At 42.1% G+C, this 20,355-nt stretch overlaps 1 protein-coding gene across 1 annotated transcript in view; it reads left to right on the top strand.

Annotated features, from left to right (window-relative positions):
* LOC128300786 (discoidin domain-containing receptor tyrosine kinase B) overlaps window positions 1-20,046 on the top strand; it is a 124,753-nt gene extending 104,707 nt beyond the window's left edge. Inside the window, exons 13-17 of the mRNA XM_053036978.1 lie at window positions 289-381; window positions 11,581-11,740; window positions 11,809-11,958; window positions 17,463-17,593; window positions 18,910-20,046. Of these exons, the coding sequence (XP_052892938.1) occupies window positions 289-381; window positions 11,581-11,740; window positions 11,809-11,958; window positions 17,463-17,593; window positions 18,910-18,934 (559 nt within the window). The 3' untranslated portion in view covers window positions 18,935-20,046. The remainder of the gene's footprint in view (window positions 1-288; window positions 382-11,580; window positions 11,741-11,808; window positions 11,959-17,462; window positions 17,594-18,909) is intronic.
* The last annotated feature ends 309 nt before the right edge of the window (window positions 20,047-20,355 follow it).

The raw sequence follows: 20,355 nt of genomic DNA, 5'->3' as shown, positions 1-20,355 counted from the left end.
CAGCGGCATTAACACAGCATAAGCCGGGTTGGAATTGCCAATGTGGAATTGCACTTTTCCTGCACCGCAAAATAAATCGTTTCATTGAGGAGTCGAAGTGGAGTTTTGCTGGTAGAAGCTAAAGAATGGATGGTTTTCACTACGATAAGAGCGTACACGGTTAACACACTGGAAGCGTTAAGCATTTGTTGATGTTCTTTATCCTTTAGCGCAAGCAACGTCCAAATCAAATACGCCGTAGATCGCGCTTTTTAATAATAACGTTTTGTTTTTTTTTTGTATTTTCAGTTACGGGTGTTTAATTTACATCGCCACTCAGATAGCATCCGGAATGAAATACCTAGAGCAGATGAATGTAGTGCATCGTGACCTAGCGACAAGGTAAGTGAATGTTGTTCACATTTTCCCCCCACACCCCTCAGTTTGTCAACGCGAAACAAGCAAGCTTGCCAAATGCGATCCATTGTTGGATGGGGGGGGGATTGAGTTCCTTCGACATTTTCACTGCAAATTCCATGCAGTTAGAGCGCTTGTTTATTTCCGGATTGAATTACGTCTAATTTGAATCGTATCGGGTTTGGCCAACCCGATCGCGCCACCAGGAGTCGACGTGCATTAGAACTTGCCAAGCTGCGGAGCGCCAAAAAAAAAAAAGCACACAAATCGCGTCACAGCTATTCAACTATAAGTGGGTATTCATTTGGCTGCTCCACGGTGGAACCATTTTGTTCTCGATTGGTTTGTTTTTCCCCTGTCTGGCGTGTCTGGATGGAAGACCGAGGCAGTCCTCCAGAATTCTCAAGAAGCACAAACAAAACCCGCTCCCCGATTGTTGAAGTTAAAAACGAATTCTCGCCCAAGGATTTGCTACATTTGTGTGTGGCTGTGTGTGTGTGTGTGTCGTTTTGCATACAATTTTCTTTTCCTTTTTCCTCGTGTCGATTTACTAAACGGTTTTTTTTTTATTTTCGGTACCGTTCCAACCATTCCAACTCACTTGCGATAAACCTGCCGCACTCGTCCCCGGTGGCTGGGAATCAACTTAAAAGGGCTCTGCCCCACCCGAAAAGGGCAGACATCCCATCTTCCGGTCCTTAGAGGGAGGGGGAAGGGGGTCCTGGGTAATCTTCTCCCCCAACCCCCTCCCCCGGGTTCGGTCGTTGTGCACCCGAGGGGCTAATGGATTCCGCTTTGCACAAACTCTATTATTTATTCAAATGATTTGCTAATGCACTTTTCACACCGTCGTGTCCTTAGAGAGAGAGAGACAGGGTAGAAGGGAAGCGAAAGAGAATGGTTCTGGGTGGCTGCGAAAACAGCTTCTGGTGGTATGGTTTCAGGGGGTCCCAGGATGGGTCGGTTATCAATCGCAGCACTAGCAAAAGACGGTCCACGGTGGGTTTTCTCCGATACGCGGAAAAGCGCCCAAAGTGTTCGCAAAGAGTCTGTGTGAGTCACGGGCAAAAGTGGCAAGATGATCACCACGGATTTACCAACGGGGACGGCGGTGGATGCGGCGGATGGGTCGGGAAAGTGTAGGGAAGTGGTGAAAATTTTCCAATTTTATTTACCACCTACCGGCACTGATAAATGTGAACCACCGAAAGGGGGGCGAGAAAACGAGAGAGAGAGAGAGGGAAAGGATGGTTGAAACTGAGTCGACGGGAATAAATCACTATCATAATCATTACCGAGGGCGGTAAAAGCTCTCGGTATGATGAAGCCCCCAGCACGATGATGGTGGTGTGTGGTGTGGTGTTAGAAATAAAGCAAATATTATCTACCTTTCCCAACTTCCCTGCGAAAGTCACTCACCCACCCACAGGACAGGTGGTGGAATCGGTGAAAAGTGCTTTCCATCTAGAGTGGTCAGCAAAGAAACGAAAAAAAAAGAACGTAACCAGGGAGACGAATTTCCACTCCAACACCTTGTGTAAGTGGGATGTAGTGGGAACAAAAAAACAAAAACCAAAGCCCAGCGACAGACGCAACATGGGCCACCATGGCAAAGGATTTTAAGGGATGGTTCGCTCGCTTTTTCTTTTTTTCTGCCTCACTGCCACCATTCTCTTTTCAAGTCAACAGATTGCATAATGATGGCCACCTTCCCCTCGAACGAATGGATGCTCACATAATGAGGTCCATTCATCTCGCGTCACCTGACAACCTAGGCATCCTCGCGCGGTGGCAAACCGGGCACGATCCACAGTCCCAAGTTGTGGGGGAGGGGGGGGGGGGGGGAGTGGGTCCCCGGTGGTGGAAATGGGCGGGAAAATAATCATAATTCTCGGACCGGAGTTTTTTGGGGTGCAAGAAATGGAAGAATGGAAAACTTCCGGCGACAGACGAGAAATGAATGTTGCTTTCAGCGGCGTGATAAATCAAAAGAATGCGCTCGAAGAGCACACACACACACACACACACACAAACACAAAAACAGATAGGGAAATGACAGAAAAGATTCCGCGACCTGTACGTTAAAGAGGGGATACCGTGCGGAATGCGGATAGGGCCAGGGGAATGTAAAAAAGTGTTTTTAAGATCATTTGAATATGTTAGGGGGCAGTGCGGCAGAATGAGTGTGGAAATGATTTTCTAATCGCTTTTACGGGTAGGTGCTGTAAAACTGTCTGTAACAGTTTCGTACAATTTAACGTAAATTGTTGCTGTTAAATTGAAGGGCCTGCAGTATTTTTAATACTAATGAAAAAAAGCAATGAAATTAATTTTTGGAAGTGCATGAATTAACTTAAAAGGAAGGAATTTTTTAATGAAAAAAAGTGCTGTTAAAAGGGCTTAAAAGAGAAGAAAACTTGGCTTTGGTTTTATTGAAATTTGAAGAACTTTCTTGGAGAGCTTAATTTATTACAAACACACGAACACATGTTTTTCAAGCAGAGGCGCCACTTCCTGTAAGCAAGCATGTCCTGCAAAATATGCAGATAGCATTAAATTTTGAATTAATTTTTTACTAGATGTTTTTTTTTCAGCACGCACCAACAGTGCATTCAAATATAAACATATTTGATAGAAATATGGAAGATTGTATTCCATATGGTTTATACTAATTTTTTTAAAGTAGTGTAAATCCAAGATTTAAAAAGCAAATAAGAAGTATGTTTGTGATACGAAGGGATATGTTTTAATTTTGTGAGGCTCTCTGAATGAAGGATATTTTATTATAAATTTATGTAAACACATAAATAATTCCTTCCGTACTCTAAAGCTTAAGCTAAATTTGCTAAAGGCGTTCCAACTAACTACATTAGGCTAAATAATGTAGTATATTTTGAAGATTCTCATTTGCATAGAAAATTAAACGATACTTAATAAAACTAAGGCGATTTATTTATTTATTTGCATGTATTACTGATATCAGATTGCATATATTATAGGAGATGGTTAGGGGACCACCGTTTAGGGCCCCGAAAAGGAAAAGGGCCCCGCTTCTGCCTTCAAGAACATGAAATGTAGAATCCTGGAGAGCTTATATTGTTTTAAGGTTTTAAATATCCTAAAGATGAATCAATTTCTTTTAAGTCTTTGTCAGGGTTAGAAATTGAACACATTAAAGCACATTAATATAAAATATTCACCCGCATTACATTGCATAATATCCCTCAAATGATCAAACACCATAAACATTAGACAAACAAACATGCAATGTACTTTCAACTCACAGCAGACAGGACGCTAATTTAGCCGATCAACACTCGAGACTAGAAATAAACCACACGGCAACAATCGTTGACATCCCAGCGACAAGTGCTGTCAACCACAGCTAGACGACATTATTCATTAAACCCAGCAGTGCCCCCGTGTGTCCTTATGCATCCCCTGCACCATTTCGCTACCGAACAAATGCCGCTTCAAATGTCGCTCATTTTATCTCCGCTCGCATAGTTTTCGAGCACCCAAAACTAGCGCAACACTCTCCGCGTGGTTTGCCGGGGTGTGTACCGATCATGTAACGATGCCGTGTCGGGCAATCATAAATCGTACGGCAAATAAAAATCATCCTAACCCCACAGCAATGGCCACATCGGGGGTTTTTTTCGTCCACCGAGGCCGGTGTGCGTTGATTTCAATGGATTGGCATCCGCAATTTTGGCGCAACGGAAGGTCAAAGCACGCGGTGTAACATCAGCATAAAAATGCTACACATTTACGCTTCCCCGTAGCCGTTGCAATAATATTCAAATTTGACGCCCTTCGAACCATTTCATTGTAATAGTGGATCGATGGAATAGGTGGGCAGGTCGATCATAATTCTGCCTCACCCACACTGAAAAGGGATTAAATTTTGGCAGGCTGTTCTCTCTCTTGCTCTCACGCACACACTTTCTTCAATTACAATCTAAATATCCTTTTACAATCAACAAATTACACGGAAAGCTTTGTTTTTATGGCGTTTTTTCTTGCTCCCTTCGAAAACAGCACCGTATGCGTATAAATTAAATCCTAAAACCCACCCACCGGCCATTAAAGGGATGTAGGACCCCGAGCCAGTGCTTCCGAGATGGATATTTCAACTACCTCCCCCTATACAGTCGGCGGTACCATACATCCTATTTGCAGTGTGGGAGCCCACAATTATTCCCTCCCCCACGCACACCCATAGTCAGAGCATAATGAACGATAACTAATAACAGTATTCTTTCGGTGCCTGTTTCCCCCCTTTGTTTTAACGGTACACGGAATAATTGAGTTGAAGTGCTCACGAGATGACCATTTCGTGGTGAAACCCACCGGACCATCCGGTTTGTTTAACGACGAGTGTAAATAACTGGCCACGTAAGGGATAAATTATGTAATCACTATTACGCATGCACGCATGTTATTGCCTTTGCTCCGGCAGTGGCGTGGGTTTTTTGTTTGTTTGAAATGTTTTACTCTTTTAATAAGCACAAGAAGAATGTTCAATTAATCGGAAGGTAATCGGACGTATCCCTCCCTCGGAATTAGCTGCCAAAACAGTTCAGCTTCTGTTAAAACTTTTTACAATAAATAATTTAAGAAAAAGGCGCCCTCAAATCACTTTAATTTGTGTTTAATGCCAAACAACCAACCAGAATGGCCACTTAAATTCACATCCAGGTGTGTGTACATGTTCACCTTTCCGTAACTATCCGGATTATCCTCGCCATCGGCATCGATAGCAAATCGTACCGTAATGCCCATAAGTGACCATAACGCTGCTCGGCGATAATGCTCGGCGATAATTCTTTTGCAACCACGGCTTAACGCGGATGCCCTTGACAAATCCCTCGCACGTACAACGAGTATCCTTTCGCGCCAACCCGACTGCCGGCGGGACAGTCTTACGCGCAGATTAGAGTGAAGACGTAAAGCCTCAAATTTATGACACTTCCTAGCGGCACACATTACGGTACATATCTTAGTGGTTGGTTTGCCAAAGCAGCAACACTACCGTCACACCATTGGGCCGTGTGTGAGTAGATAAAGAAAAGCGCCAAAGGGTATGTATGTAGCTGTTGTCGATAAATTAAGCAGGCTGCTTTGGTTCAGGTGTTGCTATTGACAGCGCAACCATCCTGCCCGCCGGCAAGCGATGGTTGCTGAGTCGGTCGTTTCCATTTTCCGATCAATTACACACCTTTCTCTCTTGACGGAGGTGCACGAATTAAAAGTGTGCGAAACATTTGCCCACAAACACAGCCGCGAGCATCATCAGGCGATCACTTCATCCATCACTGTCATGACGCGCTCGTGTGCGTTGTGATGCTTTATCCTCACTGTCCACTGTCGGGGACAGTTTGGTTGTGCACGCGGAGAAGAACTCCCTGCTGCAAATTCGACCATAACTTCAATTATTCCAGTGTCCGAAAATGGGAGACGAGAGTGTTGCTATCGAAACACTCCACCACTATCCATCACTGATCAATCAATCCGCCATCGTCAGCGTACTGGTTAAACGGTTTTCCTCACAACGCCACCGTGTCGGTGGTCGCTAACGAAGGCTTTATTATTATTTAGCTATCGGCTTTTTATTTAATTTACACACCTCAATTGTTACCGGATGGAGCTAATTTGTCGTCCACGAGCGGGGGTGTTTGTGAGAGTTCTACCGGGGCATATTTACCTTTCAAGAGCTTCCATCCTGTCCATCCCGTTTCTTTTTTCGGATGTGGTTTGGCAACTGTTGCTGTTGGGGAAAATATTGTTCCGAGAAGAATAAAAAAAAACACACACACAATACAGCACACTGGCAGCATATAATCTCATCACGAGAGGAAAACGAAACGAAAGCATTGTGCGAATTAATGTGTAAATTATTCAACAGGCTCCATTCCGTCCGAACAATGCGCTGCGTTTGAAGTTGCATCGGGGTTTGCATTGTGTTATGCGTCATCTTGACCGACTGGCTCCGCGAGTGCGTCATATTCACGCGCTGCAATAATGTGGGGGAAAAAAATGCAATTTTATTTGCGCTGCTTTCGACAACATGTATGCATAATGTTGGGTGGCAACCTGTTGACGAGTGACGAACGCGCAATGTGCTGAATTGTGTCAATTTGATGGCGATCGCGTTGATTGGTTTCGTTGGAAGTGTTTTTCCGGGTCCGATATTTCCCCTGGGACCAAAAATAATATGTTTGATATGCTTCTGACAACTCCAATTATTACTGAAGTACCTTTCATCCTTTTGAGTGGTACCATTTTTGTTTCTTACTTTTTTGAAGTATAAATTTAATTATTTTTATCAATTGTAGAATGTTTTATGTAGTTTTTATTAATAAACACAACATTTATTGACTGTTGACAGATTGTTGATTTATTGACAGCCTGAATTCAGTCTAACAACTCGTAGAGACTAATTTTAAAGTCAAAATTATTACAATACTAAATTATATATTTTTACAATTTAAATAAGTGAGCTTTCGCGCCCTGATCCATCGTGGGAGCTATCTGTAAATAATGCATTCTGGTTGGCGTTTCCATGGCTTGCTATGCAATAATGCATGTCCCTTGTAACTCAATGTTTGCTAGGATCTAGTCTGGTTGCACAACTCGCTCCATTATTCACAAACTATTGAATGACCTGGGGCGGTAGCAATAAAAAAAAACAGGATTCGTCAGAAACACGACAAAAAAGAAGTTGCCCAGTGACGGACATACGGTCACTTTTCAACGCCAACCCTTATTTCCTCGTTGAGCCAAACCACTTACCAATCGCGAACACACACCCTTTGTTCCATCCAACTTGTCGAAAGCTTTCATGTGTGTGTGGGAGCTTTTAGTTTGTTTTTGTGTTGTTTTTTTGACCACCATGTTGTTCAAACTCCCTGCGCGTCACAAACAACCGGGATAGTAAGGGTTTTGAATAATTTATTTATTTGCAACATGACAAAGGTTTACTTTTTTTTTTGTTTTCGTTGTTGCTCGTTGTTTTCACACTTTTTTCCCACCCATCGGGTACGTTGTTCGGTGGAAAGGTGACTCCATTTTGCCACTCAAACAATTTCCTCTCAGAGCATCCTGGGCGTTTGGTTTTGTTTTTTGCAGTGTAATTTTGACAACTGTCATTTCGCGCAATTTAAAAAAAATTCTTTTCTTCTTCTGCAAAGCGATATTGCGTTGCGTGACGGTGAAACAGAGCAAATGTAAGCGTCTATGTATTGCTTTTATTGCATTTTTCCTTCCCCACACTCGGTGTAGTAAAGTGTAGGTGGGCGAGTTCGATACCAGACCACAAAGGAAGCAGGAATGTCGTGAATGTCCGGGATGCGAGTGCCTCGACACGGTTGACATGTGACAATTCTACCACATACAATTAACCGCATCACCACCAGCTCCGTCACATATCCGTTTCCGTGACAGCGGAACTTGTGATTATGAATGCAATAGTGCAGCCCTTAACTTTGCTATTATTCTTTGTTGAAGCGAGAAATAAAGTGCTTTATGGTAAATATGGACAGAAATTTAATCGAAAGATTTACATTCGGTTTAATGCAGTGCAAATTTGACTGACTAATGATACTTTATGAATAAATATTGATCTTGTCTTGTATAGATTTATTATTTTTTACCTTTAATAACTCTCTAAAAATAACATTTTTGACTTAAGTATTCATATCTTTAAATAAATAACACTAGAATTGAATATTTTAAAGAACGTTATCCGTCTGCTTTCGCAATATGTCTTCCTAACACACATTGCATCACAATGCAATCCTGGAGGTTGCGCTCCACCTTTCGCATTATAAATTTACTTAAGTTACGCAATTGTCATGTAACCGTTTGGCGTATGAAAAACAACTTCGCACGCAAGTATAAAACGAGTATCAACAAACAAAACGATACATTCGATGAGCGAGACAAGCGCTCACACACTGTTTGCATCATTTGTTTTGATTACTTTCAATAATCTACAGTGTGCGCATGAACCTTGCCATAATTTATTTTAATAATTCATTCCGAGGTCAACGGCAAAAACGAAAGCGATGGCAAAGTTCGCTCGTGAGTTTAATTTGCTCGATATGTTCGGTTTTATGGGTGTGTGTGTGTGTGTGCCCATTCCTTCCACATTTACTTTGAGTTTACCATCGATCGATAATGCGGATCGCACATATGGACATTATCGCCGGCTTTCGAAAAGATGCGAGACACAACAATCAACGCGCGGCACATCGTTCGGACGATGGGCGAGCAGAAGGGAAAGAAAACGGACAGCAACGAATGGGGAGGGCAAAAAGAAACCTTCCAACGATACAACTAAGTGGCCCGGAACAGTGTGTGGCGAGAGATAGCCCGAGTTTGGGGATCAGCTCATCTCATCGTCCATGCCTGTAGATTGCGATAATAAAATATCCAATCAAGAATATTGCACCGGGTCTCCGGGTCCGGGGTCCCTTTTGCTGCATTCTGTCGGCGTTCGGATGCAGTGCGAAAAATGCATGAAGCGCGCTTGGGAGGGGATGGCGGATGAAACCCATCGCCAACCCATCGTTAGTGGCGAAATTAAATGCAAACAGAGCAGGAATTGGTCGTCGGTCGGTCCTTTTTTTCCGCCGGCCTTATGGCCGGTAACGGACGGTGCCCGAGCACGGGATCGTGAGGGTGATGATGCATTCGACCATTAAAAGGACCGAAAATGGGGCCGCCACTATGGAATCTCTTTGCGGTTGGTGAACCCAACGGCAAATGGCATTGGTTTATGTTCTACAACACTCACCCAATAAATTACGTTATCCACTTGTTTGGTATAAATAATAATTAAACTGTATTTTATTCCCAATCAGCAAAACAATATTGACGTAAGCGTTATGTACGGTACATAGTGTAATAAAAGTTCTAAATACATCACCTAACGTTTAATTTTGTTTGCTTTAATACTATTGGGTATATCAAAAAGTTGATAGAGTTTTTTCCCCTAATATTAGGGATTTTATTCTGTAAAAGTTGATCAAAAACTCGGCTTTACTCAAAACAATTTAACATAAAAAATTACAACTTGTTAACAATGTGTCGAAGGAGCTTGCCTATTGGGCTTTGAACATTTGTTTGGAGGTGTTCTCAGTTCTTAAGAATAAACCACCTTCGATGGAACAGTCTGAGGACGTAATTTTGTTCATAATAAAAAAATAACACTTTGATATATAAGAAAAATTGAACAAAATATAACTAGCTCTAGTCCCACAAAAGACGCTGTTGTAATTGAAATTAACGAAAAAATTAACAACTTCAATAACATTGATCGTATGTAATATTGTAATTTTATTACAATTTTATTACAAGATATTGGGACGATCCTGCTCAATTAGACATCATTGGACATTGGATCAGCACAGTTCTGCCCGTATTGAACAAGTTGCTAGAAGCTTACCTGTATACCCAATATACCCATCCTTTTAAAAAGTTTCACTATTTGTGGCTATTTCAACCTTTTCACAACTTATTTATAAGCTTCTTCTATGATAACAAACATAGCGAAAGCAATGAATTATGATATTCACGATAAGTCCTCGTGAATCAAACGTTTTCCGTTCTTCCATCCCGTCCCATAAGTAGTGGAATTATCTTCCCCATTACTTCATCAATTCCGATCGCCAATCGCAACAAATCCATCGCCACGGAGGAGGCAACATTAAACAATGCTTTCCACCAAAGTTGCCAAAGTTCCAAAAGTCGGAAATTATATTTTCGCGCCAATTTGTGCTCATTGCTGCTTTGGGGCCATCACTGCTATGAACCGCATCGATGGAGTCGCCCAGTTCGGCGGACGGAAACAGCGGATGGTCGAACCGATAGGTGGCCAATAATTTATAAATGTAAACTCGCCTACCACAGCAGCGAAGTCGATGTTTGCGGAACGATGTTGCATTTTTGGGGGTTTAAAATGGAGTTCCCCCTTCTCGTTCCACCGGGTTCTCGTCGGTTTCTTACTCGAAAAAGGTTGACGAACCACTGGGCTGGTCGGGACCTGGTTGCCAGCAGTTTATGCATCCATACCCATCGTTACCAATACGGGCACATTCTTCCAATGTTGTAGCTCCAATCGAGTGGTCGGTCGGTCATTTCGCTGACCAAAGCAATGTGTGCGGAACCGGCCGTGGAATGTCGATGTGCATAAGTGCGTTTATTTATTTAGGATTTAATTTATTATATAAACGGAGTGTGTGTGTGCCGTTCATTGTTGCAGAGTGGCCCCGTTTTCGGTACGAGTGGTTATTAGGCGATTTTCGGCGAGCGTAAGAACCATCTTCCCGTGTGCGAGGTGAATATTGGAACACGGGAATTCAAGAGAGCCTGGCAAAGTGGGGCCAACAGATACCCATCGATTGGAAGGTGATGAACGATACCGGTGCCGAACCGAGAGGCATAAAATTGCACATTTTCAAACTGTAATCGACCCTCCCGGAGCCGTACGGCTAAACTCCAACGAACGAGAGCCCTTAATGCCCCGACCTCGCTCAAACCTCGCCTCATTCCGGTGCGGCAAGAATCGGAGACCAGTTAGCTGCCGGTCTGCCGGTGAAACATTTAGGACCATACCATAGCTGGGTTCGAGTGCAGGGCAGGAAATTGATACGGTTACTTCCTTTGGGAATGAGTTATGGCAGTGGTCGGCAGCGTTGAATAATTAATCTGGAGTGTAGTTGATTTATACAGCTCTGCTCCGTTCTCCAGCCGTGCAGTCCAGAGTGCCTTTTCCCTACGAAATCGATTGGGGGGCTGCGGAGGATGTAAAGCGAAAAGTACCAGTACGAGTTAAAATTGGTGGCAGACAGCCACATAAAACCGGTTCCGAGTAGTTACGATTAAGCCGTAAAACTCTCGATTAGAGCATTTCGGAAACCGCGCACATCATAAGCCTTCTGTGAAGGTTTGAATAGAGTGAGTGCTATGCTGTGTGGGCCTAGGGTAAATTGAACCGCAAACCGCGAACTGCCGATTGAAAAGCAATTGAAGTATTTTACAAATCCATTCCTGATCCATTCCACCCTTCGAATGTGTGTCTCTGATTGTGGTGGTGCTTACACTAATGGCGTACTTGTATTTTTTTTATTTAACATAACATATTTCTCTATTCTGTTTCTGATAACGCTCAATCCACAGGAGTTGCTTAGTTGGACCACAGCTGGAGATTAAAATCTGTACACTAGGAACTGTGATAAATCGCATAGCATATCCTGCTGACTACTGCCACCTTGAAGGTGCCGGAAGACAATCACAACCAATGCCGATCCGGTGGATGGCCTGGGAGAGCGTGCTAATGGTGAGTAATGGGGAAGAAATGCTTCTTACTGTGTTTTTTGTCGATTCTTATACGCGTTCCTATTGCAGGGCAAGTTCACGTCCAAGTCGGACGTTTGGTCGTTTGCCGTAACGCTGTGGGAAATTTTAACCTTCGCCCGGGAGCAACCGTTCGAGAATCTGAGCGACGACAAGGTGATCGAAAACATCGGTCATATGTATCAGGACAACAAGAAACACGTGAGTAAATTGCATGGCATCGAAGCCGCTGCCGCATGATTGATTAGTGTATAATGATAAATTAGATACTGCTCAATTATGTTTCCATTTCTAACATAAAAGTACATATGATTTTGATATAAATATTAAAATTTCCTGGTCACGGTACCACAGAATATATGAAACGAAAATATCTTTTTAAGAATACATAAACAAAAGATTCTAACAAATCCAAATTTGTCAAGTTTTGCAATCAAACTAATGGTTTGATAAAAAAATCACTAGGAAACAAAAAGTCTTTCCCAGAAAAACATCCATTTCGCTAACAATTTTTATCATTGAAAAGAGTGTAACAACGCAATAGAAAATCCCACTAAAGTTGCAAACCGTAACCAACCATTTTAGCCGCGGTATGATCCCTTTCATTTCATTTCCAACACGTCCAGACGACAAAATGCGGAAAAGATTCACTTGCAAAGCGTACTTTGTGCGATCGAATCGGAAGAAGAATGGTTGCCGTGGGCGACGATTCGTCCAGTGAGCAATCACAGCAACCTGAACTTTCGATGCGTTTTGTTGAATGCTTTGTCACATTTTCCTACCACTCACATGTCGATGAACATTATCATTCTATCTGTGTGGCGCAAATGGATGAACGGATGCTGTTCTTCATGAATATGGTTTCTTTTTAGGTTTACTCCAAGTGTAGTTTTCTTTCTTGCGTTTGTTTTAGCTTTTGCTGATGATGTTTTACAAAGAGGAATTGTAAGTGTGAACCATTTTCGAGCTGTTACAATTCTGATGTCGTTGACAATTTGCCATTCCGAAAGAGTAATGAAACTGTTTATAGAAGAACATGTTGCTCATATTTGTTTTTCAGTTTGATTATTTGCACTTTCGTTTATTAAAATTACATGAAAAAAATAATAGAATACAATATCATGTTTGTTTGCAACAGATGGCTCATACAGCGCAGTACATTCTCCATATGTATACAAATATATACTTTGAGATACTTTTTTATTAAAAACGTATCAATTTTGGATAAATCTTTACAACAAAAGAAAAACATATTAACAGTACACAATCGCTGTTGCGACTCTTGAAACCAGCAATTGATTGTTTGTCATCGAATTAATCGTGTCCTTTGAGGAAGTTTGAGCAACATCCGTGCCAAAACGGTATGCGGTATGTGTTAAATATATTAGAGAGTTTGTCACATAAGAGCAGCACCCGCACACACAGAAAAAGGGTAACGTTTGTAAGAAGCGAAGGATTTTCACGGAGCTATTTATAATTTGAACATTTATAATTCATAACCGCACGTCGTTGACATCATATGTTACGTATTTAGGGGTGGTTTTAGTGTGTGTTTTTGCAAGCAAACCCAAATTTACCGGGTGGGATGATATCGACCACACAAACACACACACGAACCCATTCGACCCATCAGTCAAATGGGTGTAATTGTGTTCTATTTTGAAAAGCCGGTTTATGTGGTTCCTTAGCACTACTGAATGAATGATGAACCTTGAATAATCCATGCACGGTTCCCGGACTACCTGACAGGCAGGGACGCCCCATTCTAAATGAAAGCAGCAATACACAAAACCGGCTTAAGCACATACAACACCGGGGGACGGAAGCAACCCTTGCCGAAACAAAACCGAAACGGCCGCTTTGGGTAGTGTGGGCCAGCATGAGTGACGTACTTTAAAATCGGAAGCATCCTGTGTGTCTCGCAAGTGTAAAAATAATTAAATTCATCATTTGTTCAAACACCACCACCACCCACGGGGGTGCGGGTGAGGGTTGCGCGAGAAATAATCACGCTTATTAGGTCCTGACTCTAATGAAATTCATGTGCCTTGCGTTCCCGAGGGCGACACACGTTTAGTGGCGTCGGCAAAACGATGCTGCGATCCCTAATGGCGTCACTCGTTTATGACGCTGACGGTGGTAGGAAATTAAAGGTAGGAGAGATCCTGCTTTAGATGAAGAATGTGACCATGATTGACGCAACCCAACGCAGTTTCCGAGGCCACTCGCCTCGGAGTGAAAGCTAAGGTACCGAAAATAAAAGAAAACACCATCTGTATCATCTGGGTCTCTCGATCTCGAGATGCGTCGGTAGCGTTTAATTGTCCCACCACCCCCGCGACCCAACCAACAACCCTTCAACGTTTGCGGTGTGACGTGGTGTGAAGAAAGCACTACCAACCGCCACGGTTGAAACTTTAATCAGGTAATTAATATTAATGACTAATGTCGCGTCCCGTGTCACGTCTTCGGAAGCGCGCACAGTGAAGGCATTCTGCATCACTTCACCAAAAACCCCGTGCCGGAAGGCAGTGTGTGGTGACTTAAAATTCCATCGTTACCAACACACGCACACGACCAGCCGGAAAGGATCAATCTTCCTGCCTTCCTATTCCGCTCGCTTTTGCTTCCCCCTACTCCCACAACAGATGTCCTCGAGAGGCGTCAATCATACGTATGTGGCACACATTAATGGCACCCCCACTTGGCTTGATGGTCCCCGTTTTGATAGGGGGAGTTCCTTTCCGGCTTTCCTTCACCCATGATGGGTTTGGTTTAATTCCAATCGCACCGGCACGGATAAGCACAAGTGCAAGTTCGAAACAATTCCTAGCCGGCTGCGGAGCTAAACCCAAAGTGCGCACGCACAATCTGGCGTTGTAATAAATATTAAATCACACTATGAATAATGATTATTCGCAGCTTTTCCCGAAAGAGGCTTTCGGCAAGGCTGCCACGAGTGAGCGATTGCTTAAATGCGACCGGATCACTAACAGCGCCGGAGGTTACTGTTCCTACGCCTCCCGGTACAACAGCCCGGATGCAATCCGGCTCGATCTTAATTACATGTCCCGACTATGTATGCCAAATTCCCCGGGCTGCAATTCACCGTGTAAAGCGTCCTGGGTTGGAAATTAACTTTAAGTATCACAAACTGTGCCAAACAATTTGTCGTTTCACGTTAAAGCATTACGGGAAGAATGAATGAATGCATGATTGATGCAAAAACCATCCACCAACACTTTGCCAAGCAGTCTCAGGACGATGATCGGCGCCGTTGGCAGCGATGGTACGGTGCGGAAAAAGTGAACTTATTAACATGCTCCAGTAAACACGAAGGTTAATTATGTATGAGCATTCAGTGACGCTCTGTTGCACTTGGCTGATAAACTCTTGCTCAAACATGACGTTTATAGTTGGCCCCGGGCTTAAGTCATGAATCAATTTTACAGCCGCTTGAATTTGAATCTTCACAAGAAGAAGATGCTTTTTTATCAGCTGCAAGGATTATTTTTTTAGCGAAAATAGGATTGAATTTTAGGATTATAATAAGCAAAAGAGTGCATTAGAGTGTGCATATTTTAGTTCTAAAATATATCTGTTGCTTGCCAATAGCTCCTTATGCTTTTCTTACTGCAAGCGGCCTGAAAAGATCTCTTTCCTCTTTCGTGTAGAGTTGGATGAATTAAATCTTCAAACAACATGAATGGCTCTGAGCTGTCTACGGGCCGCAGAAGAGATTGACCAGCCTCTGTGCTAATGAGGCAAGAATCTTTTAAGAGTCCATTCATGATTCGCAATACCTCTACACCAGGGGTCGGCACACCTTACACAAATAGGGCCAGATAGATGTTTTTATAAAAGGCAAATGTTAAGTTGTTTTGTTTTGAAAATATTGGAATTTAACAAATAAAAATTTGAATTCCACATACAAAATTACACAAAACTGCCAGAATTTTTAGATTTGCCTTTGTCGTATTTGCGTAAGTCGAAAAACATCAAATCGTATGGAAAATTTGTTCGCTGAACATATTTGAGTGGACTTGATTTATCATGAAGTCCCGCTTGATGTATTTTACATTTTATCCTGGCCAAAAAGAAACTACTACTAGTCCAATTCAGACAAGCGAAATCCTGCGGAACATTCGCAGGTTCAACTCACCCAACAACCGCACCGTGTAAAAAGTGTAAAGCGATTAAATAAAACTACCATTGAATTTACTTCACCGAGCAGTTTTATTGCAATTCAGTTACATTTCCGCTGCGAGGGATGATACAAAATTCAAACCAATCCAGTATTAACCATCGCACCGGAAGTGTCTTTCTTCATCAGCGATAATTCAAATTGATAGCCTCTCGCCACTCGTTTGGTAGCGCAAAATAGAACAAAACGAAGGAAGTATTCAGCCCCGTCATGCCCAAGCCAGGACATGGTAAGGAAGCAAAACCGTTTTCCACCTCCAATCACTCACTCAACCGTCAATGGAGAGGCACCTTCAGCGTGCAGCAAAGGCGCTGTGTACTAGATCGTTCGTTCGGTTGTGTCGAATCGAATTTCGATTGATTGACGGTGAGCGAGCATGGTGGTGTTCGCTCGTCGTCTCGATTTTACAAGAGCCTCTTGAAGTTTCCGGACATGCTTCTTGCCACACACTGTGCTACTCGCTGTCCGCGTCTAACAATCAGCACAGACGGCGGTTGCTAGGTGTACGAGGCCCTGATTGTATGACACATTACAACAAACGCTTCTACAATCGGTGTGTTCTTCTCCACGCGCTTCACACTTTAGTACCCGATGGAGTACTAAAACAATGACCTAACGTCAGCTGAATGTTACACAGTATGTCATGAAGTAACTATTTTCCAAAAGCTTCCTTCAGCACCGAATCGCCATCGATAGATTAGATTGGTCTGATTTTCATACACTGTGATGGCGTAAAAAAAGTCTCTACTCGCTGAAAATCTGATTTAATTCAGTGGAAATAAAAATGAATACTAGATCGCGTTCCATAGTAACGCTGCCAAGCGTTACATACTTCTCCTTGTGCTAGTTTTTCCTCCTTTGCGATCCTTATTGCTTCTGCTACTGTTCCGTTTTACTCATTATTTTTGATGTAGTGCCCACTCCTTGCCCGAACTCCAGCAACTCCAGAAAACTCAAAAACCCACTTCATCGCCCCACCTTTTCCCAACTCTAATGAACATTACACAATTGTGAAATCTCACTTTACATCCCGACCGAGCACGTCTCCAGTACCATTCGGACACCACGTTTGCTGGTAAATTAAAACGATAAAGTGGTCGGTTACGGCCGGGTTACTTCTTACTCCAGCGTCCTTTCCATCATCTCGCGCGCTGGGATAAAGGATAAAAAAAAATCCGCCATCTCGAGTAGTAGTCACCACCGCCTCAAGCATCTGTCTCGAGTGGAAGTTTAGTACTTGAGTGTGGGGAGTTTTGGAATTTTTAACAACAATTGTTCACTCACGCTGCTCCGGCTGAGTTAACGGTCAATGTTTGAAGAGCTTTAAATGCTCTGTGTGGTTTCACCTTCTCTTCTTGCTGATGTTCCTTGGGGAAGTACTTAATGCAACACGTTAACTTTAACTTTAGCAGTTCGTCAAACTCTGTATATTTTGAGCATAAATTTTGTCACCAATTAAATGTTTTTTTTTCTCCTGCCCACTCTTTCAATTTAATTGCAGATTTTGCTTCCAATACCCGTCGGATGTCCGCGCGAAATCTACGATCTGATGTGCGAATGCTGGCAGCGTAACGAGGCGAGCCGGCCAAACTTCCGCGAAATTCATCTGTTCTTGCAGCGGAAAAATCTTGGGTATAAACCAAATGCTTCCCTTTAGCCTATAAACCAAACACACACAATACCGGCATACACAACCCACACTACTAGGGTAGCTTGACAAGGAATACAAAACAAGACCCACTCACAACAGCACCGAAACAAACAAAAGCGGAAATCATCACCTCGCACACGTATCTATCTTTTGTTTGACGCGTAGCACTTTTTTTGGCCTTCGTCAACAAACAATAGAAATGAGTTACGAAAACGAGACAAAATGAACGAACGAACCAACGATCCTACAGCATGGAGCGCAAGCATAGTTGTAATGTAGAAAGACACGAACGTCCATCATTGTACAAAGCATGCATATTGTTTTAAAAAAATTAAATTATTCCATTTTCCGATGCGTTTGTGCGTTTTCCCGTTTCGCGCTTCTTCAACGCAAGCGCGTTTACTTAATTAGTGGAACTTTTTTTTTGTTCGTTGCTTTACAGTTCCTTTCAATTACATTTTTATTTAATCGAAAATTTTGTTCTACCTGCTTTGCTTTCCAACTGTGATTTTTATTCCTTCCGGTGTGTGCTGCACATTTTTCCATCACTTTCATTTTGTGTTTTTTTTTTCGTGTTTTGCTTTGGTCATTCGATCGTGTTTGTCTTTGTTTTACCACCTGTCTGTCGAGTGTCGAGTTTTGCACCAACTTTACAGTTTTTCTTGTTTTGCTAAATTCTGTCTGCAACAAGCGAAATGGGCTTTTCGGTTTGCAATTGTGTTTTGTTACATTTTGTTGTTCTATTTCATGTTTTTCTGTGTTTTCTGTTTTTTTTAACAGTGGCACGTATTCATGGGGTAGTGTTTGTATTGTTTACCTTTTCCATGAACAAAGGCAAACATTAGGTTGTTTTTTGTTTTTGGTGAATTTTTAATTGTTTTGTGTGTGTGTGTGTTTTACAAGATTTTTTTTAAACAGTACACAAACATCACTCTAAACAATCACATAAAATAATCTTTAAAAACGCCAATAAAAAGCGAATCAGAACCAGGTTCATCTCACTAACATGTTTTCTTTTCATTTTTTCATCCATATCGTTCTCTCTCTCTTTCTTCTTTCTCTCTCTCTCTCTCTTCTCTCTATTTTTCCATTTGCAGTGAGTATTTTCACCACAATTAAAATGAAAGGAGCAACATAAACCGTGTGGTCGAACACAGTTTATTGAAACAATGCATTTTTTTGTTCTTTTCTTGATGATGAACATCAAAATCTCCCTTCCGAATCGTATCCTTGGCACAACTCATTTCCTCGCACACACTCACGCACCCATAAACATACATACACACACGATCCGCAGCCCAACCGCACACCGTTCTAGCTGATCCAGTCCGGTTGATGACGGCCAAGCGAACGAAAACGCTGACCAGAAACTAGTGAGGGCGAAACCGGAGCCCACCACTGTTGAAGTCTTGAAAGTCTTTCAAAAACTGCTTTTGAAAAAACACGGAAAAATCAACCTTGGTGCAAAAAAAAATCGATGCTCATAGAGGCGTGGTGAAATAGAGAACAGACGTAACGGCTGGACGGGTTGGATGTAATTATTAGTTGTAATTACACGAGATCAGCCCCAGAACGGGTATTGGTCAGACAGTTTGGGTGTCATACGTACGCAAGTGATCGTACATCCTTCAAGTCGCGTGTTCATCGACATTTGGCAGCAGTAAAAACAGAACCATATCGAAGACCGGATGATGCACTCGAATTCGAACTGAAAATGTAAAAGCCGCACGGAAAAGGACGACCGAGAAGTGGGGAACACTGTGTGATGTATTTAGGTTTGCATACGGCAACGAAACGAAACGAAGAAGGAAACAAAACCTATCGATCCCACCAACAAACGAAATTTGGACACAAATTTGTGCGCACGAAAAGAACGTATATGATCAGCTTAATGCTCCGTAAGTTATATGTGCTTTACTATATTCATTTTTTGATATTCTATCCCATTGGTCCCCATTGGTACTCTTCTTTTTTTTTTGTTTTGATGTTTCCTTCGAGTCGCGGAGAATTTTAAAAAATGAGATTTAATTCATAAAACATCATTGCATCATTTTAAAAGTAGAACAAGAAATCGAAAAAAAAACAAAGCGGTCACACAAGAAAAAAAAACAAACTCCCAAATAACGCGCCATGTGTAAAAACAAACTGAAAGCAGTAAACACACGCTGTCGGTACAGTAGAGCGTAAGGTAATTACCCAAATAATTGGTAAGAATAATGTAAACGAGAAACACTAACACAAAATGTAAGTAGCACTGTAAAGAACCATTACTCCTGTGTACAATTGATGAGTAGCAGCACGTCGCCGAAGAACGATCGCGATCATCAGTAAGTTTCATCTGTTCCTTTACGAAAACTGGTCTTTTATGTTCGTTGTGTGTTCGTTTTTTTGGTTTGGGTTCTTTTACTACTAGTTCCTTCTTTTTTTCCTCTAACGACACACATACAAAAACACTAAAACACACTTACGGTCTAATTTGAAGATGTATTTATGAGAGATGGGGATTAAATTGTTAGTGATCGGCATTTTAAACAAAGCAATCAATTTAATCTGCAACGCTTTCGATTGATTGGTAAATTGAGCTTAAAACTTAATGAAACATAAAAAAACAAACAGCAAACCGATCGGTATCGTAAGGGGTGGTACACACGCGGTTTTTTGTTTTTCAAGTCATGTACGCTCCATTCGGCGTGATGGCGGCAGTAACGGTAAAAGTATTCAATATCATTCAAATCATTTCATC

Source organism: Anopheles moucheti, chromosome 3 (genome assembly GCF_943734755.1).
Source record: "Anopheles moucheti chromosome 3, idAnoMoucSN_F20_07, whole genome shotgun sequence".
Lineage (NCBI taxonomy): Eukaryota > Metazoa > Arthropoda > Insecta > Diptera > Culicidae > Anopheles > Anopheles moucheti.
This window is presented reverse-complemented; position numbering and strand designations above follow the sequence as displayed.